Consider the following 24,907-nt stretch of genomic DNA (forward strand, 5'->3'; position numbering starts at 1 on the left):
ATTTAGTTATTTGGTCAGAACAAAAAGCGCTTTGCATTGCGGAAGAACACCGCATTCCAAGAAAAACACCTGCTACCTACTGTCAAATTTGGTGGAGGTTCCATCATGCCCTTGTTAAAGTCGAGGGTCAGATGAATTCAACACAATATCAACAAATTCTTCAGGATAATGTTCTAACATCAGTCACAAAGTTGAAGTTACGCAGGGGTTGGATATTCCAACAAGACAATGACCCAAATACAGTTCGAAATCTACAAAGGCATTCATACAGAGGGAGAAGTACAATGTTCTGGAATGGGCGTCACAGCCCCCTGACTTGAATATCATTGAATATCTATGGGATGATTTGAAGCAGGCTGCCCATGCTCGGCAGCCATCATATTGAACTGAATGGAGAGATTTTGTATGAAGTATGGTCAGAAAATCCTCCATCCAGAATCCAGACACTCATCAAAGTCTATAGGAGGACATCGTCTAGAGGCTGTTATATTTGTAAAGGAGGCTCAACTAAGCATAGATGTCATATCTCTATTGGGGTGCCCAATTTATGCACCTGTGTAATTTTGTTATGATGCATATTGCATATTTTCTTTAATCCAATAACTTAATGTCACTGCTGAAATACTACTGTTTCCATAAGGCATGTCGTATATTAAAAGGAAGTTTCTACTTTGAAAGCTCAGCCAATGATAACAAAATCCAAAGAATTAAGAGGGGTTCCCAAACTTCTTCATATGACTGTAGATAGATAGATACCTATCCCAGTAACACTAAGAAGCAAGGCAGGAACAATCTCTGTAAAGGGCACCACAGTCTATCACAGGGTGAACACACTCAGACACAACAAACACTCTGGCCAATTTAGAGTTGCCAATCAAGCTATTCTGCATGTATCTGGGTTGTGAGAAGAAGCCAGAGGAAACACACAGACACAGGGAGGACGTGCAAATTCCATTTAGGGAGAACCATAGTCTCCTTACTGTGAGGCAGCAGCGCTAGCACTGTGCCACTGTGCTGCCCTTTTATTCAGAGATCACCATCCAAATGCTTTGGGGACTACAGCAGATTAATATCTCTCAATCCTTCATTTTGTTTTTCATTTCAGATATTAATTAAGACAGAATATTGTATAATAGACACAGTTCATCTTTTGGCTCACTGTGCATTCATTATTGTTTGGCTGCTTGATAAGTAAAAAAGTAAAACAATGAAAATGCAAGTCAATTGAAATTAAGGAAACACAGTATGTTTCTACCTAGGATCAGTAACTGGTTAGTAATAAAGAAAGTGGCTGAAATGAAAACCTGAATCCATAGCAGCCCCCCAGGGATCCAAGTTTGACACTTCTGCTCTTCAGGGTGAAAGCCCTTAATTCTGACCATTGAGCAGGGTTGTTCTTTGACGTTTTACATTATTCAATCAATCAGGTTTTTAGACTGGTGACCCTAAACCCGTCCTTGATCACAAACAACTGGGCCTTTAATGGATGCTACTTTTGTATCCAAGAACCTGTGTAAGGGTGTTTCTTAAACATTCCAGAACATTTATCGTCTGACAGTGCCGTATTCTTTTGTGTTAGAAGTACCAAAATTTGGAATAAGCATGTATTTACAAATAAAATAATACATTTATATTGGGATAGCATTGCATTCTTGTCATTTTATAACTGTTTTCAGTTTAATATCCACGATAAAAAGAATTAAAAATCACAGCCGCCCAGTTTGTATTAGTAGTCTACATGCGTCCCACCTTTTCTAAGTATTGAGGTTTGGTAAAAATAATATCCTCAATAAACATTATACACTTCCTAGGCAACCACCCCACATTCTCAGCCATATAATCGTCACTCCAACATGTGCCGATGTACGCATCAGGGTCTGCCCCGGTCTGCCAAGAACAGCAAAATCTGCTGACATGCTGCTTTCTGTCAGAGCTGACCACTGGTGTCCAGAGAGCAAAATGAACAAACTGATGGCCAAATGTTATTGGGAAGGCAGTGTTGCCTTTTGTAATTTATTTACCCTGTTGCTTTCATTTTATATTTATTTATTTTTTACCATTGTGACTTTCCAGTTAATGAGTTTTCACAATTCTTAAACAAGACAAAAGACGCCTTGTTGAACTGGAAGTTTGGAACGAGTTACAACTACCTTCATGGCTGCCAGTGGTTCAAAAAACAAGGTAAGGAAATTGTTTCCACTTGTTACTATACTATACTATACTATACTATACTATACTATACTATACTATACTATACTATACTACAGTGTTTCCCAACCTCAGTCCTGGGGGTACATTGTGGCTGCAGGTTTTTTGTTCCCACCTGCTTCTGTTTTTAATTGGACTCCTGGGCTAATTAAGTGATGTGTTATTTCCCAAGTTCTGTGTTTTGGGAACAATATAGAAATTAGAAAAATACGTTTGGTAAAAAAAAATATATATATATATATTGTAGAAAAAGAGAGCACACGACTCATAAACATTTGGGGTTTTTAGGCCCTGTATACTGTAAATAAGGTCAAAATAATTATTATAAATCATCAGACATAGAAGGGCAGGTGAACGAACAATTTTGGAGATGGACCGGAAATCAAAACAGTGGGATATTGGGAAAGCGTGGTGGGTGGAGTGGTAGCTGACGTCATCAAAGGGGGACGAGAGGAAAGAAAGGGACCCAGAAGTGTTGTAGCTTCTTGGAGTCGTCCGGTGCGATTATGCTGGCGATGCTTCGTCTTTTCTGAGAAAATAAAGACAGAGAGGTTAGTACCCCGCCATTGTCCCAGGCGCTCTAGCGACAATATTTATTTTATATATATTTTAAAATGTACCAAACAGTTATATGGGAAATAATGTATTCTTTTTTTCATTCTACATTTCTAGGTGTTTTAATTGTTTAATAATCCATTATTTACTAATTAGTGAGTCTGACAGTAAAGTAGTTGCAGCCTTTGATGATTCAAGTGTTGTTTTGCCAGCAAGTCTGCTCTACTCATTTTTATTTGTCATTAATAAGATACAACGAAGGGGGAAAAACTGCACAGAGAAAGAGCAAAATATAATGAAATCAACAAAAGACAGTTTAAGTATTTAAATCTATAGCAAAAGAGAAGAAGTCTATAAATGTAAAAAATCATTCTGCTCTGCTTTTCTTGAATGTAGAATAAAAAAAATAATAATCCCAGCTAATTAAATGAGATGAGTGCTATCAGGTGTTGTCACTGATTAGGAATCTGGTTGGAACAAAAACCTGCAGCACAGTGTGCCCCCAGGACCGAGGTTGGGAAACACTGCTTTACTATACTATGCTATGCTATGCTATACTATACTAAGGACCACTTGGATAATGGCATATGTTTTTGAGGAAGAATGCATTGCACAAGAAGATGCATCCATGATATCTTTTGCTACCTGAAATCAGCAGAACCACAATTTATAAAATGACAGTCCTGCATGTTGGACATATTTATATACAACACCAGGGCCCACCGGGTACAGTATTGGCTCCTTTCTTTTCATCACGTACACCTCAACCGTTAGGTACAACAAAATCACACCATATTCATATTCAGTCCTAGTATTGAGTATTACTTGTGTTCTGTTCTGTGCATTGTGTTGTATTGACCCCCTTTTTTTGATACCCATTGTACGCATAGCCTACCTGGAAAGGGTTTTCTCTTTAAACTGCCTTTCCTGAGGTTTCTTCCTTTTTTTCACTTCCTTTTTTTCTTTGTCTTCTTAGAGAGTGAAGGCTGGGGGGCTGTCAAGAGGCAGATGCTTGTTAAAGCCCATTGCGGCAATCCTTGTGTGATTTTGGGCTATTCAAAAATAAATTGTTTTGTATTGTATTTTATATTCAGAAACTTTCTGATGACACAATGGGTGCTTCGGGGAAAGTCACGTGCTGGACATATCAGACTTACTACTCATGACTACTGTAGCCACAGGCGTGTAATGCGAGTTCAAGCACGGGTAACATGTGTGCCGAGAGAAATCTCTCAGTCTAAAAGTTTGTTTTAAAATATTTAGTGAAAATTCAAAGCAAACAAACCACACAAGAATAAAGACAAAAGGTTATTACACACGTAGAGTAAAAGGCAAAAAATTAGAAAAAAATGCTATCTTCTCTAAACTTAGCTTTTCTTGTAAAACTTTAGTTGTTTCTATGTTTAAAGATTCTTTACTTCTTCTTCTTCTGTACGTTTTAAACATACGGCATAGCACTTACAATCCAGTGCTTTGTCTTTCATGTCACTTGGCACACAAAACATGCAGGGCATGCAAGGCACAGTTTAAAATCATGTGCCCTCTACGTCTTACACCTGGCAAGGCTGATCACTAACTGAGAATAATGTTTAGTCAGAGAGGCTAGAAATAGTTAGAATATACCAATTCAATTCAATTTATGGGGATTATAGGAACCTCCCATAGATTATAAACTAATATTTAGTAAACATTAATATAACTTAAATAACTAGCAAATGGCTCTTACAACTACTTGTATTAATGCTAATACTGTTATTAATTGGGAAAAAGAGTTGCCAGGAACAGAAGCTGTGGAATCACTGTCTTACTAACGTTCAGATTTATGAGTTGCATAGTTTGACATCTGTCCTCACACTGACGTTCCTCCTTAGAACTTTGTATTTTTTTAAAATTAATTCACCATAAAATGTGGCTTCTGTACAAAAGACTATAACAAAACGCTGCTCTTGTGTCTCTCTCACTCTTCCTCTCTTACAACTTTGCTCTCTCTAACACTCAGAAAGCAGCTTAGAGTGCTATCAAATATCTTAATTCAACTATGGTAGCTCCAAGTCAAGTCAAGTCAAGTTGGAGAGCATGCACTGGTACAGTATGTTGTCTCACCCACTACACGATGAAACACACTTGGGATCCCGGTTGGCAACCCCCCAGGCAGACACGCGGTCCAGTCCCATCCTCCGGAAATGACCCTCTATCTTGCCGCAGCAGGGGTTACGTGGGCGACCCCTTGGCCTGGTCCAGCCACTCAGGTCCTCAATCAATGAGGATCTTTACGAGCCGGATCACCCTCAGCGGAAATCGTGGCACATGGCTGTAGTGGCCGGTAACTGATGCAGCCTCACAATACAGGTAATGTCACCATGAGCAACACAAGAGTCAAAACCATCGGTACCGCAAGGATTTTCCAGAGAGTAACAGTACCAAAAGGAGTTGCAGTCTTCGTCTCAGGTCGCTGGATAGCGTCCATGTCTCGCACCATATAGCAGTCGTAATGTTTCAGGTACAGCACCTCCGCAAATACAATTCAACTTACAAATACATACGCATATGGAATATATGATTGGACTGTTCATACATACCTTATGACTGTGAGGCGTAGAAATTGTCTATGAATCAACCTGCTGCAAGTGCCAATGAGTAGGATGAGTGAGAACAGCATCTGTGCAGGATGGCTTGAGCTCTTATATAGTCCTCCTTTGCCTTCCTCAGTTGGTGAGTTTCATGTATGTGAGGAACCAAACGCAGCTAAGAGTTGGTCATATTATATGCCACCTTTGCCACCCTCTGCAGGGTGTTTCTCTCTTTAGCACAGTACCAGTATGATGAGACAAGTGAGAATGGATTTCACTGTGCCATTATAGAATTTTCTGAGAACAAATTGAGAAATCTAAGTTGCCCCCATACTTCTGAACAAGTAGAAATGCTAGTGAGCCCTCTTGACAAGTGCCGAAATGTGTTGTGCCCAGTTCAGTTTGTCAGCTGCTCACCCTTTCAACAGTATCCCCTGTGATGTAGATGTCAATTGTATAATTGTAGCGTGAATAACATACAATACAATACAATACAATTTATTTTTGTATAGCCCAAAATCACACAAGAAGTACCACAATGGGCTTTAACAGGCCCTGTCTCTTGACAGCCCCCCAGCCTTGACTTTCTAAGAAGACAAGGAAAAACTCCCAAAAAAAAACCTTGTAGGGAAAAATGGAAGAAACCTTGGGAAAGGCAGTTCAAAGAGAGACCCCTTTCCAGGTAGGTTGGGTGTGCAGTGGGTGTCAAAAGAAGGGGGTCAATACAATACAATACACAGAACAGAAAAAATCCTCAATACAGTATAAAAATAAAAATTTTAGAAGAACAGAATTTAACAGTAGATGATATCACAAAATAAGATTTGGATATGTTTAGAGTCCTGGAGACCTCATCCATTTAGCTGCCTCCCCCATTTTTTCCATTCCATGGTTGAAACAGCGCTGGGCCAGCCAATCCGATGAAAGGACCCCTCTTTCCCATGATTCCTGCAATCTTCCATCAGGGATGACTTTACCTTATGCAGGCAAATCAACTTGACAGGTGGGCCGTGGCACCAAGTGCCACATTTTGAGTACCAAGAAGAGAAACAGAATAGGTGAGGGGTTAGTATCCAATTATAACTATCATGTTACTTATTTTTTAGTGCTAATGACTAACAACAGAGATGCAGTCTGCACAGTTAATCAGCAGCTCTAGTCAGGGTGAGCTAAACTGCTGGGATTTAAAAAGCTGAGACCGAAGGGGCATCTCTTATAGTAACAGGCAGACCATTCCACAGTTTAGGGGCCTGTAACTAAAAGCTCGACCTCCCACTGTTATTTTATTAATCCGTGGAACCATAAACAGACCGGCATCTTGAGATATTAATGTGCGCTCTGGTTTGTAAGTCATGGTAAGTTCAGACAAGTAAGCCGACCTTGGCCATTTAATGCTTTATATGTTAAAAGGAGGATTTTGAAATCTGCCCTAAACTTAACCGGGAGCCAGTGTAAGGATTTAAGAACTGGAGTTATGTGTTCATATTTTTCTTGTTTCTTGTAATAATTTTTGCAGCCGCATTTTGTATTAACTGGAGGCTGTATAGAGAATCAGTTTGAACAGCCAGTGAACACCGCATTGCAATAGTCAATCCTACTAGAAATAAATGCATGAATTATTTTCTCAGAATCCTGTTTATTTAGAAAGCGCCTTAATTTCCTAACATTTTAAGATGGGAGAAACATGATTTGGACAACTTTGTAATTAGCGCTTTAAATGACATGCTAGAGTCAAAGATAATTCCTAGATTGAGGGCTGATTCAGTAAAATTATTGGATTCCAACTGAGTTAAATGATGACAAAATATTGTTTGTGATCAGCGTCATTCCCTCCAACAATTAACATCTCTGTTTTGTCTGTGTTTAAGACAAGTAGTTCTCATTCATCCACTCCTTTAATTCACTAATACAACAAATTAAAGACAACATCGGAGAAACTTCATTTGATCTAAAAGAAAGGTATAACTGGGTGTCATCTTCATACGAGTGAAAATTAACATTATGATTCCTAATGAGAGATCCCAGTGGAAGCCTGTAAAGTGAAAACAGTAAAGGGTCCAGTACTGAGCCCTGCGAGACACCATATTGAACTTCTGTGTATAATGATGGAGTACTGTCAGCATATTTCTGTACATATTGGAATCGATTTGATAGTAAGAACTAAACCAAGCGAGCACGGTGCCTGTGAGCCCAACATCATTTTCTATTCTGTGCAGTAAATAGAATGGTCGATGGTGTCATATACTGCACTTAAGTCTAACAACATAATTACAGTTGAGTTTCCTTCATCAGAGGATATCAGAATTTCGTTTACAACCCGCGTTAGTGCCATTTCTGTACTATGACCAGTGCGGAAACCAGACTGGAATTTCTCAAATAAATTGTAATGCATAAGGTGTGACTGAAGCTGACTGGTGACTACTTTTTCTAGTATTTTGGAGAGAAACGGTAAACATCTCACGTTGTGTCACTGATAGCCCACTGGATAGGTAAAGGGTGTCACTGACATCAACAATAAGGTGAAAAATAATGTATAAAATTGTATCACAAAGATAATACAATAATAATAACTAAAAAAGTTAATTAAAATAACACAGGGCTGTATATTAAGAGGATCCTGACAAGGTATAACTTACTCAGTAATAACGAGCAAGCACCTGTTTAAATCTTTCTAGTCTGAAAAGTAGTGAAACTAACAGTCTCACGTTATTGACAGCACATTTGACTTTCTGATATGCACATGTGTATGCATATTATAACAACACGTGTGACATATCAATGCATGGCATGCAGAACACTCTGTGATATCAGCCATGGATGATGTTGTGAACCGGTGACACAAACATTGTGAAAGAGTGTAAAGCTTCCAAAAACACAGCCAGGACCTTCTCAGGCCTACCTAGAGATAGCCTTACCTCAGCCAACCAGCACACAAACACCCCAGATAGGCTTTGCCTTGCACCAACCTAAAATGGGGCCCCGGATTTTAATGTTCAAATTATACATTAAGATGTCCATAACTTATAAGGGAGATGATAATCATCAGCCTCTGGCTTAATAAGACAAGATCAGCAAGGATACTTTATAAATTCAGGACATTTATCAGAATTTTAAAGAAAAAGTGGTAAAACAAAGCAATAAGTGTTTGCCTGAAATGGTAAACCAGAGCAAACAAGTCCCAACTGGAAATCCAAGAAACAAAAAATAAGAACAGAAGCAAAATCTCCACAAAACCAGAAAATCAATTGAAAACAATACTTAAAATTTAATCTCCATCAAAACTCATTGACACCCTGGGTGAATCTGCCTCCTCTGCCAGAAGGTGGAGGGTGATCATTTAGAGGTGACATCATGGGGGCTCCACTTCTCAGGGTTCTAACAACAGAATTCAAGGAACATTTACACACTTAAAAACGCAATATATAAATACTGAATAATAAATGAAACTAACAATATTAACAAAAAAGATGTAGGAATATACAAAAAATAATAATTAAAAAATATAAAAAACAAAGATAAAAAGGAAAATGTGCCTAAGCTCAGGAACACATCTAATGTGACATAGCATGGTGCACCTAACACAACTGTGAAAAGAAAATAAGCCACAATATTTTTATTTAACAAAAGAAGGTATTTAATAGCATTAATGCTAATCTAGAACTTTACATTAAAGTTTTGAATATTATTAAATAATTTAATAATATTAAAGCAGTCTGCACTTTTATAGCTTAAAAATCCTAACAATAATAATCTTTGCATTTATATAGCGCTTTTCTCACTATTCAGAGTGCTCAGCAATTGCAGGTTAAGTGCCTTCCTTGCTCAAGGGCCCAACAGAGCAGAGTCCTTTTTGGCATCTTATGGGATTCGAACCAGCAACCTTCTGATTGCCAGTGCAGATCCCTAACCTCAGAGCCACCACACCACCCTCACCTAACCACCACCCACCTCTTGACCATTCTATCACTCAATGTGTAACCTGCTTAGTTCATACCAACGCGAGTTAGCTCAGGTCTGATGACCCTTAGATAGCAAACAATTATCAGTTTTTGCTTACAGAGATTATTAATTGTCTTATCAGTAACTGCCTTCACAGACCTCTACTGACCCCCTGTGGAAATATTTTTATAAATAAGATATAGTTAAAAAGTACATATATAGATACAGATTTGGTTACAACTTAAAGAAAATTACAAGTGTGAAACCATTTAACATACATGAAACCCAGTCCATTACTTATTGTTAAACAATGACATATATATTCCTATTAATACAATTTAAAAGTTCACAGAACAAATATAATCCCTGAATAGACACATACAAATTGAGCATATATTCTTCCACACAATAATTATAATAAACAGGTGTTGGGGAAGTGCTATCGTCTGAGGCTCCACAATCGTCTGGGCGCCCCCTGGCAGTGGCCACAGGCCCTTACACGGTTTAGCTTCTATGATCAGACCCTGTGGCCCCCAAACCAGGCAGGTCAGCTGCCCTCTCGTGGTCCTAGGGAGGCACAGTCCCTCTCCTGATCCGTCCAGGTGTTGCAACTGGGCACAGCCCCCAGCTGACCACCACTATATATATGTGTATATATGTGTATATATATATATATATATATATATGTGTGTGTGTGTGTATGTTTTTTTTTTTTTTATGTTGTATTTTCATGGAGAACAAAGATAAAAAAAAGTTTATGATATAATACAAGCTAAAGGTGACCAAATGTGATGCAATGGCAAAAATCCATAGAGAAATCTGCCTGATTGTGTTCCCTGATCCCTTTTTTGTTTCTTTTATGTCTCTTTTGTCTACTTTAAGGTATTCTCTATAAGTTTATTGTAATTATTTTATGTTTATAGTGTCCAATTTATGTATATTCATAGATACTTCAGGAAAAATCAGCAACAGGAAATGTATTCCCATAATTCTGTACTTCTGAACGGAAGACAGGACTCTTGACTAATGAATTTTCAGTTCAAAGGTCAGTCTTATGGGAATGCATCTTTTGTTTATGATGTGCACTGATTTTTCCAGAAGTATCTACAGGGTATGTAACAAATAAAAATAATATTTTTTGGATGGATAATTCCTTTAAATTGACAGCACTCTTTCATTCAGAGGTATTTAATAATGTCACTTTTTGTAATAAATAATAAAAGGTTTTAGTAATTCATCTGCTAAATGGGACTACTTGCAACGTGGTTTTGGCCACCTTAATGTCAAATATTTGACAATATACTGTATTAACCAGCTAAATCTAAGTAGAAGAACTCTTTTTTTATACATTAATGAATTATTTATCATCATTTATTCATTCCAGATAAAAACTTGAAAAACATAGATAATATGATAGAGAAGGAGTTTGTGTCTCTTGTTGATGCTGGTTTAGCTATAAACTGTGCCTACCCTCTGATGCTACATCCAAAGCGGAAAGTGGACGTGATCATTTCATTGGACTACAGTGATGGAGATATTTTTGAGGTATTAATATTATTATTTTGTTTTTCATTTTTATAGAGAAATTCATCTGAAACTATCATACTTCTTAGTATGTGAAGGAAGTATAGCACTGCTCTCGATTAGGGATCTTTAGATTTGCCACATTGTCCATGTTAAAATCTATTCATTTTTGGCCCTTCTTCTTCCATTCACCCCAAAATCATGCATGTTGGCTTTATTGTGCGCTACAATAGGCTCAAGTTATTCTGGATTTTAGTGTAACTGTTGCTCCTGTGCACGTCTGCATAATAATAATAGTACCATCTCTCTATTATAAAAGGAAATCCTGAAAAGCAAAGCAAAAGCAAGGCTACGGTACGTGATCCTCTCGGAAGACATTTTAAAGACCCGCGAGATCATACGCCTTTTCTTTAGCCTTCGCCACCCCTCCCTTCACCTTGCGCCTTATCTCCATTTACTCTTGTCTACTTTCTGCATCTCTCTGACTATCCTACTTCTTTGTTGCCATCCTCTTCCTCTGTATACTCTTCTATATTTCCTCATTCCACCACCAGGTTTCCTTTTCCTCCTTCCTCTTACCAGATGTCACACCAAGCACCCTTCTTGCTGTCACCCTTACTACATCTGCTGTAGTTTCTCAGCTGTCTGGTGACTCTTCACTGCCACCCAGTGCCTGTCTCACCTCCTCCCAAAACTCAACCTTGCAGTCTTCCTTTTTCAACTTCCACCCAATAAACATTAAATTCAACAACCCTAAATTGAAAAAGCAGATCATATAATCCAGTCATAAATTTAGGTGAAAGAAAAACATTATTGAATAATGCATTTGAATAAACTTTTTATTTATTCTTTTTTTATATATTGTTTTAGACATTGACACTAGCTAAGGATTTTGCTGATGCAAATAATCTTCGTTTTCCGTCGGTGGACACAAAAGACGAGCAACCTGAAGACTGCAGTGTGTACAGTGGCCCTTCGACTCCAACAGTTATTCACATGCCCCTATTCAACGAGTTTAACAAGCATGGCAAGTAGAACGTTCATTGGTTTTGAAGGCATAACTTAACTCGATATGTTACTATGAATTTCCTAAAATAGCATGGGATACAAGTTATGAAAAGTTTATGGAAAGGGGGAACTGCTGTGCAGTCATGGGACAAACAAATCTCACAATCATGACTTGATTTAATAACATGAGGGGAAAAACTTTTTTTTCTTTTAACAGAATAAATTATTTAATTAAACTTATAGATGTGTACAAATCTTTGGAACCCCTCCATGAAAGAAGAAGAGCCCACAGCTTGAAAGTGACGAAAGTAATCATCACCCATCGTTTTTTATTCCGTTTTTAACAAAAATCAGACTTTACTTCAGAGTATTTAAAATAATAACACAAATGAAACACAAATGAAAATGGCAGGGACAAAACTGATGGAACCCTTCACCTAATACTTTATTGCACAGCCTTTAGACTATGCAATCACTGCACATGAGCATTTCTTGGAGCTCCCCGTGAGACTTCCTGTCTACGGGACCAGTCTACAGGTGGTTTGGCCGAGTTGTTCTGAGCAAATTGCTTCAGCTATGTCAAGTTTGAAGGGGACCTTCTCCAAACTGTACTTCTCAGTTCTTTCCATAGATGTTTGCTAGATTTCAAATTGTGGCTCACAGAAAGCCAGTGTTTTGTTCTTTGCAATTCTTGGGTGCTTTTAGTTGAGTGTTTGGCTCATTATCCTGTTGGAGGATCCATGACCTGTGATTGAGACAGACTTTTCTGATACTGGCCATTATTGTTTGCTCCACAATGTCTTGATAGTGTTGAGGTTTCATTGTTCCCTGTTCAGATTCAAAGCACCCCATGCCAGACACAGCAAAACAGACTCAAAACATAACCGAGCCTCCTCCATGTTTCACAGTTGCTATCGTGTTCTTTTATTTGAAAGCTTCATTTTTTTGTCTGTGGACATAGAGCTGATTAGACTTACCGTAAAGCTCTACATTTCTCTCATTTATCCAAAGGACAACAACAGTTTATTTTTGTATAACCAAAAACCACATTAGGAAGGATGCAATGAGCTTTAATGGGCCTTGTTTTTAACAACATCCCTGAAAAAAGTTCTCCAAGAAGCACTGTAGCTCGCTAATATGCATTTTACCAAATTGGCTTTTTTATGGCTTTCTTTCAGCGGCTGACGATGCTGTGATCTTCGCGGAGTCAATGGAGGCTCTGATTGGGGCGCTCGAGAGACTGAGCGAGGAGTCTGAGTGTCTGGGCTTGTGAGTGTCCTGATAAAAACCAACATTCAGGCTTTTAATGACCTATTGGGCACAGCCATCAGCAGTGTGTCTGTTTGCGGAGAGAGTGTCGACCTCGTCATTGAGAGGTTTACTTACCTTGGCAGTGACATTCATGTCTCTGGTGACTCTTCCTATGAAGTCAGTAGACAGATTGGGAGAGCACTGGGGGGGGGGGTCATGAGGTCATTGGAAAGGGGTGTGTGGCGCTCCTGATATCTATGCAAAAGGATGAATGTCCAAGTCTTTAGAGTCCTGGTGCTTCCTGTCTTGCTAAATGGTTGCGAGAAATCGACGCTATCCAGTGACCTAAGATGAAGACTGGACTTCTTTGGTACTGTGTCTCTCCGGAGAATCCTTGGGTACCGTTGGTTTGACTTTGTGTTGCTCATGGAGTCCCGAATGAGGCACATTAACTGCAATGTGAAGGAGCGTCAGTTATGGCACTACGGCCATGTGGCGCATTTACCCAAAGGTGAGTCAGCTCGTAAGATCCGCATTGTTGGGTACCCGAGTGGCTGGACTAGGCCAAGGGGTCACCCACGTAACACCTGGCTGCAGCAGATAGATGGTCTTTTCCGGAGGGTGGGATTGGACCACGTGTCTGCCTGGGGGGTTGCCAACCGGGATCCCAAGTTTTTTCGTCATGTGGTGGGTGCAGCAACACACTGTACCAGTGCATGCTCCCCAACTTGACTTGACTTAACTTTCAGCAGTGGAGTCCTCTGAGGTTATCATCCATTGAGCCCACTGACACTCAGAAAGCAATGATGGATCCTCACCTTGGAGTTCAGCTTATATCTTTTTAGAAGTTTTCCTTGGCTTTTTGTCTACCATTCTCACTGTCCTTCTGCCCATTCTTAGGTTATTTTTTCTCTTGAGGCCTTGCCCAGGGAGTTTGACTACAGTCCCATTGACCTTAAATGTCTTAATAATATTTGCAGCTGTTATCACAGGAACATCAAGCTCTGGAGATGGTCTTCTAGTCTTTGCATTTAATGTGCTTGTCTGTCATTTTAATAATGCGATTAATGCATTATTTAATATTTATTTAATAATTTTAATAATGTTTGGTAGTTGATGGGTGCCCACAAGGCGACACTCCTCTGGTCATGGGTGACTTCAATGCAGCCACTGGCACTGACAGGACTGGCTATGAGGATTGTCTCAGTCCTCATGGGTCTGGTGACCGTGGTGAAAGTGGCTCCATGTTCCTTGACTTTGCAAAAGTTTAGGGGCTACGAATCACTGGATCCTGGTTCCAGTGCCCGGAACCACGTTGAACTTGGTACTCCAATACTGGTGGTGCGGTGAAGGAGATCGATCACATCCTCGTGGGCAGACGCTGGAGGCTCTTGCAAAACTGCAGGGTCTACAGAAGTGCCCAGTTTGTGAATTAAGAACACAGACTTGTTGTTGTTACTCTTAGGATCCAGCTGAGGTCCAGCAGGTTACCACCTACTAGGAAAATGAGCCTGGACTTGGCCAGACTCCAAGACCAGGCTGTTTCTAATGAGTTTGCATGCAGTTTGCGTGAGGAACTTGCAGATTTGGGTACGACTGCCGATCCTAATGTGATGTGGGAGACCTTCGTGACAAGACCCTGAAGGTTGCTGAGGGTTGTGTTGGTGTTACCGGTGTTCCTAGAAGGAGGTGTTTCATCTCGCAGGGCACCCTGGATATCATTGAGAGGAGTCGCAGTGCACAGCTCAGTAGCAACTCTGGTCTGTACCGGGAACTGAGAGGGATGGCTGTGAGGGCTCTGAGGGCAGATAAAGAGGCGTTTGTTAGAGGAATCTGTGAGCAAGTGACACACCATCTGTGGTCTAGCAACCCACGTCCTGCTTACAGAGGAATAAAAGCAATACACACACCCGGCTGATGGAATGGTCCTTACGGATGACAGTGCAGTTGTGACCCGTTGGGCTGGCTACTTTGAGCAGTTGTTCAAAGCTGATCTCCGGGTAGGACATTGGATATCTCTGGGCCCATGGTTCTTGAGGCTGATTCTCCAATTAGCTGTGGACCCCGCAGTCTCACTGAGATTGCACAGGTGGTGAACCAGCTGAGGGGAGGAAAGGCTGCAGGGATCTGTGGTGTCTGGGGTGAACTTCGCCAAACTGGTGGTAAGGCTGTCCTGTTGGCATTGCAAGCAAACTTTGCTTCCATTTGGGAGATTGGCATTATTCCAACTGACTGGAAAACGGGACTTGTCGTCCCTATCTGGAAAGGGAAGGGTGATTGCCTGGATTGCAGCAACTACAGGAGGATACCACTGCTCTCGGTGCTGGGTAAGGTCCTTGCTAGAGTTGTCCTCAATAGGATCCGTGATCACTTGCTCACCTACCAGCAACCGGAACAGTCTGGTTTTACACCTAAGAAGTCTACCATCAACCGCATCCTGGCACTGAGGGTTCTCATGGAGTGCAAACGCAAATATCGGCAGTTTCTTTGCAGCCTTTGTTGATTTTCATAAAGTGTTCAACTTAGTTGATCGAGCTGCCCTTTGGGACATCCTGAGGATTCACGGGATCCCCACGAGGTTGCTGAATATCATGGCCGGCCTGTACACTGGTACTGTGAGTGCTGTGCAGAGTGAAGGCAGGACCTCTGTGTTTTTCCCAGTTGATTCTGGGGTCCGTCAGGGGTGTGTTCTGCTCCTACTCTGTACAGTGCTTGTATGGACTGAGTATTGGGCAAGGTCGTGGGGTCCAGCAGCTGTGGGGCATCTGTTGGTGAAGAAAGATTTACGGATCTTGACTTTGCTAACGATACTGTGATCTTCTCGGAGTCAATGGAGGCTCTGATCGGGGTGCTCGAGAGACTGAGTGAGGAGTCTGAGTGTCTGGGCTTGCGAGGGTTCTGATAAAAACCAAAGAACCACGCCTTTAATGACCTCTTGGACACGGCCATCAGTGGTGTGTCTGTTTGCAGAGGGAGTGTTGACCTTGTCGAGAGGTTTACTGACCTGGGCAGTGACATTCATGTCGCTGGTGACTCTTCCAAGTCTTTAGAGTCCTGGTGCTTCCTGTCTTGCTATATGGTTGTGAGACATGGATGCTAACCAGTGACCTGAGATGAAGACTGGACTCCTTTGGTACTGTGTCTCTCCGGAAAATCCTTGGGTACCATTGGTTTGACTTTGTGTCGAATGAGCGGTTGCTCATGGAGTCCCGAATGAGGCACATGACCTGCATTGTGAGGGAGCGTCAGTTACGGCACTACGGCCATGTGGCGCGTTTCCCCGAGGGTGATCCAGCTCGCAAGATCCTCATTGTTGAGGACCAGAGTGGCTGGACCAGGCCAAGGGGTCACCCACGTAACACCTGGCTGCAGCAGATAGATGGTCATTTCCGGAGGGTGGGACTGGACCTCATGTCTGCCTAGGGGGTTGCCAACCGGGATCCTGAGCTGTTTTGTTGTGTAGTGGGTGCAGCAATGGACTGTACCAGTGCATGTTCCCCAACTTGACTTGACTTGACTTCTGTCATTTTCTTTCTAATCTCCTCAGGCAACTCTCTCTTCTGCTTTCTCTGGTCCATGTTCAGTGTGGGACACACAATAACCCCAAACAGCAGAATGACAACTTTTTTCCCCACTTAAATCTTAAATCTGAATGACTGATTGCATGATTGGAGACATGTGTGATATGAACTCAAGAAAACAGCTAGTTTGAAATATCACTCAAATCCAATTATTTAGGCTCTTTTCTAGATGCCCCAACAAATGTGTCCAGGCCATTTTAAAATCTCTTTGTAGAAGATGCAACACTTGATCTCTTGTCAAACTTGCTTTGCTTTACTCAATGACATGTCAAAGGCATGGAAGTATACAGGGGAAAATTGCATTTCATTTCACAACTTTCATGGTGCACACAGCATTTTTTCAATGTGCTTTAAGGGGACCAACAAATTGATCCACATCTGTAATTTATCTATACCATATAATGCTATAAATGCTTTAATGTATTTTATCAAGAAATTGAAAAAAATCTCACTATGCCTGTGGCTCTGGCTTTTCTCCTGTTGTTCCTTTTTGTTAATAGACCAGTCCAACCTGCCAACCCCAAATACTTGTAGCAGTTCACTTTCTCTCTACATTCACTCCCTGAATTGTGACTGGGTGTAGAGACTGTTTGGGGCAGAAAAATGTAGTAAATAATCCCTTTGTTTCGCTGATGTTAAGTTGCAGATGATTCTCAAAGACCACCCCATGACTCCTCTGTCTCATCCCCTTATGCATCCCACTAGTGCTGAACCATATGAGAACTTCTACAAGTGATATGAGGTATGATCCAAGGCGTACAAGGTGAAGTGAAAATGAGACAGGACTGCTCTTTATGTGGCTCTATATCAGAAATACATTCACAAACTGCAGTCTGTCTGACAAATAGTCCATTATCCAGGACAGCACACGCTTATCCATCTGCACATCCCTGAGTTTACTCCTTAACAGGGATGGCTGCATGGTATTGAAGGCGCTAAAGAAATCAAAAAGATAATTCTCACAGTGCTGCCAGCTTTGTCCGGCCTTGTAGACAGGTATTTGCATCCTCCACTTCAGTCTTTGTCTGACTGGCAAACTGCAGTGGTCCAGGCGGTCTATCACAAGAGGACTCATATAGTCCAGGACCAGTCTCTCAAAGGTCTTCATAATGTGAAACGTAAGTGCCACTGGTCTGTAGTCATTAGGTGCCTGCCTTCTTTGGAAGAGGAACAATTCAGGATGTTTTCCACAGCAGATGCACTTTTGGTAGCCTTAGGGACAGACTGAGCAGGTGACACAAAGTTGGTCATCACAGGCTTTAAGAACTCGAGGATTGGACATCTGTTCCCACAGGTTTTCTTGTGCGTCATCTTCTCACTTGGTCATCAGTTATGGACAAACAGCACTAATGGTCTGAGGTGGACTTGTAACTGGCCATTCCAGTTGACGTGGTAGGAGTTGTTGATGTAGTAGGGATGGTGTGGGGAGACTGGTCATTGGAAGATGGGGGAAGTGGGTGGAAAAATCTATCAAAAATTGGTTCTGATTGTCAGTTTTGTCCATGTCCCCTTCTAGCACCTGAGCCTTGGATTGCTTTAATTTACTGAACAGGGATTGATTTATTAATATACATTTGGCTGAATAGTTTTTTTCTCATTATATCTTACCTTATGCTCTTATAAGTTAAATTTAATTGTGTGTTGTTTCATGGGGGTCCATGTATGCAGTAAATATTAATGGAAAATTACCAAAATCACCATGAACTGAACTTTACTGTAACATTTAATTGTCAATTTCCATTTCAAGGCCGGAATTAATTTTTTCTCTTCATTGCATTTAACAAGGAGACATAATTAATCAATGATAATTCTGCTTGTATGAAGTTATAAGTTCTTTTATTTCTTTTTAATAACACTTGTACATCTTGTGCTTGTTTTCAGAGGCAACTATTTCCAACTATTCTACTTTACAGTCAGGATACTCCCAAGAAGATATCGACAAACTTTTGAAGATAGCCAAAGAAAATGTTACACGAAATAAGGAAAAAATATTGGCAGCAATCAAGAACGACAAATGTGCAAAAGAAACTATCCCAGAAAACTCTGAAAGTTGCTGTCTATGTTAAATATCCATCAGACCCTCCATAACAACACAGTCACACTCCTCTCATCGCCTCCAGTACTGAAATGTCTTGGTGTCACAGGTTTTGGGACAGGGTGGTCAAATAAACATAAAGGCTCTCTGATTTCAGTCTGTTAGTTTCACTCTCTATTTTCAACATCCATCATTATGTTTGTGTCATATTTGTCCTAAACTGAATTATATCTCCATATATAAAACACATGTAGTGCCCTCTATTTTATTTGTTAAATATGTCTATGTAAAGAAAGAATAAAGTGGTCACCCAGGTTATCTGCCTTCCATTTCCCAGGACAGGAGCAAGAAATCTGGAGACATTGGTGACTTTAGGGCATTAGAACATTAGAACACTCTAGACGAGAACAGGCCATTCAGCCCAACAAAGCTCGCTAGTCCTATCCACTTATTTCTTCCAAAAAATATCAAGTCGAGTTTTGAAAGTCTCTAAAGTCTTACTGTCTACCACAGTACTTGGTTGCTTATTCCAAGTGTCTATCATTCTTTGTGTAAAGAAAAACTTCTGAATGTGCGAAATTTACCCTTAACAAGTTTCCAACTGTGCCCCCGTGTTCTTGATGAACTCATTTTAAAATAACAGTCTTGATCCACTGTACTGATTCCCTTAATAATTTTAAACACTTCTATCAGGTCACCTCTTAATCTTCCTTTGCTTAAACTGTAAAGGCTCAGCTCTTTTAATCTTTCTTCACAATTCACCCCCTGTAGCCCACCATAATCAGCCGAGTTGCTCTTCTCTGGACCTTTTTTTGTGCTGCTATGTCCTGGAGACCAAAACTGCCCACAAGCCTCCAGATGAGGCCTCACCAGTGTGTTATAAAGCTTGAGCAGAACCTCCTGTGACTTGTACTCCACACATCAAGGCGCTATATAACCTGACAGTCTCTTAGCCTTCTTAATGGCTTCTGAACACTATTGGGAAGTTGATAGCTTAGAGTCCACTACGACTCCTAAATCCTTCTCATATTTAAACCTCACATTTTTACTTCCTATGTGTAATACCATATATGCTCCAATAAACGCAGAGTCTCTTATTGTCGCCGGTCTCTAAAAAGTGCCGGGCTTCAGAGGGGACGCGGCCAAATATTAGCCGGTCTCTAACAGTAGCCGGGTTTTTGATATTTGCCTACTAGCGTACATTGTAAGCGTCTGTATCTATATAGACATGTGTAATACATGTGCATGTCAGCACGTTGCATATATAAGAAATACGGATATACCGGTTTCTAAGACTACTAAAATACGGTCGTTATATAGTGATAAACAGAGAATGGTACAAATGTGTTTTGCTATGAACAGTCTCCTTGAAGATTCATCACTTTTAACCAGCTGCATATTCCTTATCATTTTTGCTGTCAACGAGATTAGCCTAGGTTGTCGGATCCGGGACGCATTTACTTATTTTGGACCTACGACGCCCTGGATTACGAAATCTACCCTTTGGGCAGAGAGGGGAGTAACAAAGAAAGACCTGCCGTCTTTGTATCTGCTAAAATGGAATTTTCTTGTCATTGCGGATTCGAACAACGAATAGCAGCAAAATGTACAGAAAGACATTGCCATTTATCTTTAACAGTCTTATGCAGCATGTGAAATTCAAATAAAGTAGCTGTTTGTAATATTAGCCGATATTTTTGTGTACCTGCGGTGGGTTGGCACGCTGCCTGGGATTGGTTCCCTGCCTTGTGCCCTGTGTTGGCTGGGATTGGCTCCAGCAGACCCCCGTGACCCTGTGTTCAGATTCAGCGGGTTGGAAAATGGATGGATGGATGGATTTTTGTGTACCTACCTGTACCGACACACACGAAAAAATATTGCGTTCTGAAGGTTTTTGTTAATATTAGCCGGTCTCTAATAGCAGCCGGTCTCTATTAAGCACCAGGAGCCGAGGCTAGTTTTGCAAATAAACGTCGGGGGCCTCTATTGGAGCATATATGGTACTTTACATTTACTGATATTAAACTTCATCTGCCACAAATCTGCCCAAGTATGTATGCTATCCAAGTCCTTCTGTAATGATATATCGGATTCCAAATTATCTGCTAATCCACCTATCTTGGTACCATCGGCAAACTTAACCAGCTTGTTCTTTATATTCCTATCTAAATCATTTATATATATTAAAAATAGCAGCGGCCCTAGCACTGACCCCTGTGGAACACCACTCTTAACATCGGCCAATTCTGATGAGGTTCCTCGCACCATCACCCTCTGCTTCTGTGTCTAATCCAATTCTGCACCCATCTAAAAACATTACCCTGGACTTTTAATTTGATGCTCGCCCTCTCATGTGGCACCTTATCAAAAGCTTTCTGAAAGTCAAGATAAATAATCTCATCTGCTCCACGTTGATCATACAATTTTGTTGCCTCCTCATAGAATTTCAGCATGTTAGTTAAACACGACCTCCCTCTTCTAATAACTCGTGTCCGTGCCAGGTGTTGCTGAATCTCATCCTTAATAATTCCTTCCATTAATTTCCCTGTGTTTCATGTTAAGCTTACTGGCCTATAGTTGCTTTGATCTGCCCTGTCACCCTTTTTGTATAACGGGATGATATTTGCTATTTTCAAGTCCTTCGGAATTTCTCCAGTGTGCAGTGACTTCCTAAAAATATGTGTCAAGGATTTATATATGTACATTATGTATTAATGTTGTTCCCAGAATTCCATGCCTTTGGGTTTAGCTGCTGGTGATGTGGCTTTCACAAGTTCAGGTACTTGTTGTAGACCTGAAGCCAGTAAAATAAAACCGTAAGGTTTGACCCTGCCCTCATATAAATCTTAGAGAAAGAAAAAAACTAAATGTCTTCTTCAGGTTAATGTATTGTGTGTATTTCTTTTATTTGTTCACACACACATCAAATTACAATTAAATAAGATCACATGAATATAATATAAAATTCCTAACATTTATTTCTGATACAAATCCACTATATTAGAGTTAAAGTATAAAAAAGAAAATCCCTTTTGTGGTTCTGTAGCCTGTTTCTGAGACTCGAATCCTGGGCTGGTGTATCTGGCTTAGCCCTCGACTGGTTCAGGTCATATTTCTGCAACAGGACTCTTAGAGTCATGCTAGACGATTTTTCATCTGAATCAGTCTCACTCCCATGTGGTGTCCCCCAGGGTTCCATTTTGGGGCCACTACTTTTTTCAATTTACATCCTGCCTTTAGGTGCAATTTTTAGAAAACATGCAATCTCGTATCACCTGTATGCTGATGACTGCCAGATTTATTTCTCCCTCAAGTCAACTGACTCCACTAAACCTCTTCTCGACTGCTTATCTGACATTAAGGACTGGCTGGCTGTAAACTTCCTTCACCTGAACGATTCAAAAACTGAGGTCATTGTTTTTAGTCCTGACCGCAAACAGACCCTACCCCTTGGCCTCGACTTTCTTCCCATTCCAGTAACTTCGTCTGTTTCCAATCTTGGAATCAAAATGGATATGGTCCTGAAAATGGATGCTCAAGTCAACAGCACAGTAAAATCCTGATTTTTCCATCTCAGGCGAATTGCCAAACTCAAACCAATTCTGCCTTACCACCTCCTGGAATCAGTAATCCATGCATTCATTACGTCCCGGCTCGACTATTCTAATTCCTGCCTATATGGTATTAGTAAAGCCACTCTTTCTAGACTCCAATTGGTTCAAAATGCGGCTGCAAGGCTTTTAACTGGAAGCAGCAGAAGCCAACACATTACACCGATTTTAAAAACCCTACACTGGCTGCCGGTTAGCTTCAGAATTGATTTTAAGATACTCCTCTTAACCTATAAGGCACTAAATGGTCTAGCCCCTGCCTACTTGAGTGTCTTGCTCCATCGTCACAATCCCCCTCGTGTTCTTAGATCCGCAGATCAGCTGCTCCTAACCGTTCCCAAGGCACACTTTAAAGTTCGTGGTGAAAGGGCTTTTTCCGTCTGTGCACCCAAGCTCTGGAACTCCTTACCTTTATTGGTTAGGCAAGCCGCTTCAGTCGCCACATTCAAATCACACCTAAAAACGCACTTCTTCACATTGGCTTTTAATTCTTAACCTGTCTTATTTCCACTTGCTTTTTGCTATTTCTCTGTTTTATTGGGTCCCCTGACCTGTTTTTAGTGTCTCTGTTTTAATTCTCTCTTAATGTTTGTTTTTAATATTTTGCTTTTAGTCTTGCTTGTTTTAACTGTACAGCGCTTCGGTTAATTGTAATGCTGTGTTTTTAAGCACTTAACAAATAAAAATGGTATGGTATGGTATTCATGCCCATTTCTTCAGTCTTCAAGGGAGGAATCTGTTTAATTCAAACAAATCCTTTTAACTTTAAGTCTGAAAAAAGTGATTACATTTTTGTCTATTTTAAGAATATTTAGCCTTAGTAGGACATCCTTCTCGAAAGCATCTTGTAGTAAATGTGTAGTCCTCTCCAGTGCTTCCTTTTATTGTATCTTCAATTTTATGTAAAACTGAAAATGGAATGACTATATTTAAGAGTACATTTCACCATACTATCATTTTTTACTTTCTCATATATGAAATATAGAAAAAGTATTGTAATCGTCCAAAAATTTGACCTCAAGATTTTGATGAATCTCAAGGTTTTAGACCTCCCTAGTTCGAAAATACAAGTTTTGGAATTATGTCTGTGTGTGTGTCTCTGTGTGTGTATGTAAGCATGATAATTTGAGAACACTTTCATTTAGGGTAACCAAATTTTGCATACAAATATTAGGTACAAAACATTGATTTCTATTCACTTTTGAGTTATTTCCACTAACCGCAAGTAATACTTTTTTATTGTTCAATATATTATTAATTTGATTTGATTTGTTATTGATGGTTCTTTAATGTACATCTCTCTATTATAAGAAAAAACCCTGTGACAAGATGAGACTTTTTTAGAGAATTTTTCAAGTCCCGTGAGACAAGACTTTTACCATGAGATTTTTTCAAGAAACACCCTGCTTTCAACCATATTCAAACACGCCTATGGTCCACTCAGATCTCATTCATGTGAACGCTTTTATCAGACACAGATCCTGCTCTCTCAGCTCTTATAAATTTTACACTTTTCTCATTTAAATATAGTATGTGAATTTCCCTTTGGGATTAATAATCTATCTATCTATCTATCTATCTATCTATCTATCTATCTATCTATCTATCTATCTATCTATCTATCTATCTATCTATCTATCTATTTAAAGTTGTTTAGGAAAAGTCCTCAGTTTCATCCTTTAAAGAAGATTTTCTGGACAGTATTTTTAGACCTAAAATTGACATTGTTTCCTTCGATGTAGTCCTTTTCTAGACAATAATTTTATACATTCTAGATGACACATTAACGTCTAAGTGAAGAAGAAAGGGCTGCGCATCGAAAAGAGCTTCACCATCCATAGCTTACTACCTTTTCCAATGCATTAGATTGCATTACATTACAAAACAGATTAGTCTCAGGCTGGTGATCTTAGCAGCCTGCGATGTTTCCTGGCTTAATGCAGTCCAGAACCTCTATCTTCATAACTCTTGCCATCCACAGTGTGCAAAATCTACAAAGTACAGAGTCCTAAAACGTTTTCAATCATTGTTTACAGTTTAATATCATACATAAGCCGACTATACTTCCTTAGAAGGCTGGCGTCCTTCAACATCTGTAATAAGATGCTGCAGATGTTCAATCAGACGGCTGTGGCGAGCGCCCTCTTCTACGCGGTGGTGTGCTGGGGAGGCAGCATAAAGAAGAGGGACGCCTCACGCCTGAACAATCTGGTGAGGAAGGCAGGCTCTATTGTAGGCACAGAGCTGGACAGTTTAACATCTGTGGCAGAGCGACGGGCGCTGAGCAGACTCCTGTCAATCATGGAGAATTCACTGCATCCACTAAACAGGATCATCTCCAGACAGAGGAGCAGCTTCAGAGGCAGACTGCTGTCACCGTCCTGCTCCACTGACAGACTGAGGAGATCGTTCCTTCCCCACACTATGCAACTTTTCAATTCCACCTGGGGGGGTAAACGTTAATATTATTCAAAGTTATTGTCTGTCTGTTATACCTTCATTGTTATTACTCTTTAATTTAATATTGTCTTTATCAGTATTCTGCTGCTGGAGTATGGGAAATTTCCCTTGGGATTAATAAAGTATCTATCTATCTATCTATCTATCTATCTATCTATCTATCTA

The 24,907-nt window shown here is 40.2% G+C and overlaps 1 protein-coding gene across 5 annotated transcripts in view; it reads left to right on the forward strand.

Moving 5' to 3' along the window:
• LOC114647647 (cytosolic phospholipase A2 gamma-like) overlaps positions 1-19,316 on the forward strand; it is a 131,815-nt gene extending 112,499 nt beyond the window's left edge. Inside the window, exons 12-15 of one of the 5 annotated variants that reach the window (XM_051925412.1) lie at positions 2,074-2,181; positions 10,657-10,817; positions 11,667-11,823; positions 18,518-19,313. In XM_051925412.1, the coding sequence (XP_051781372.1) occupies positions 2,074-2,181; positions 10,657-10,817; positions 11,667-11,823; positions 18,518-18,702 (611 nt within the window). In that variant the 3' untranslated portion in view covers positions 18,703-19,313. Of the gene's footprint in view, positions 1-2,073; positions 2,182-10,656; positions 10,818-11,666; positions 11,824-18,517 lie in introns of all 5 variants that reach the window. The other 4 variants (XM_051925411.1, XM_051925414.1, XR_007934568.1 and 1 more) reach the window with 4 other exon arrangements.
• The last annotated feature ends 5,591 nt before the right edge of the window (positions 19,317-24,907 follow it).

The sequence above is a fragment of the Erpetoichthys calabaricus genome, chromosome 3 (genome assembly GCF_900747795.2).
Source record: "Erpetoichthys calabaricus chromosome 3, fErpCal1.3, whole genome shotgun sequence".
NCBI lineage: Eukaryota > Metazoa > Chordata > Cladistia > Polypteriformes > Polypteridae > Erpetoichthys > Erpetoichthys calabaricus.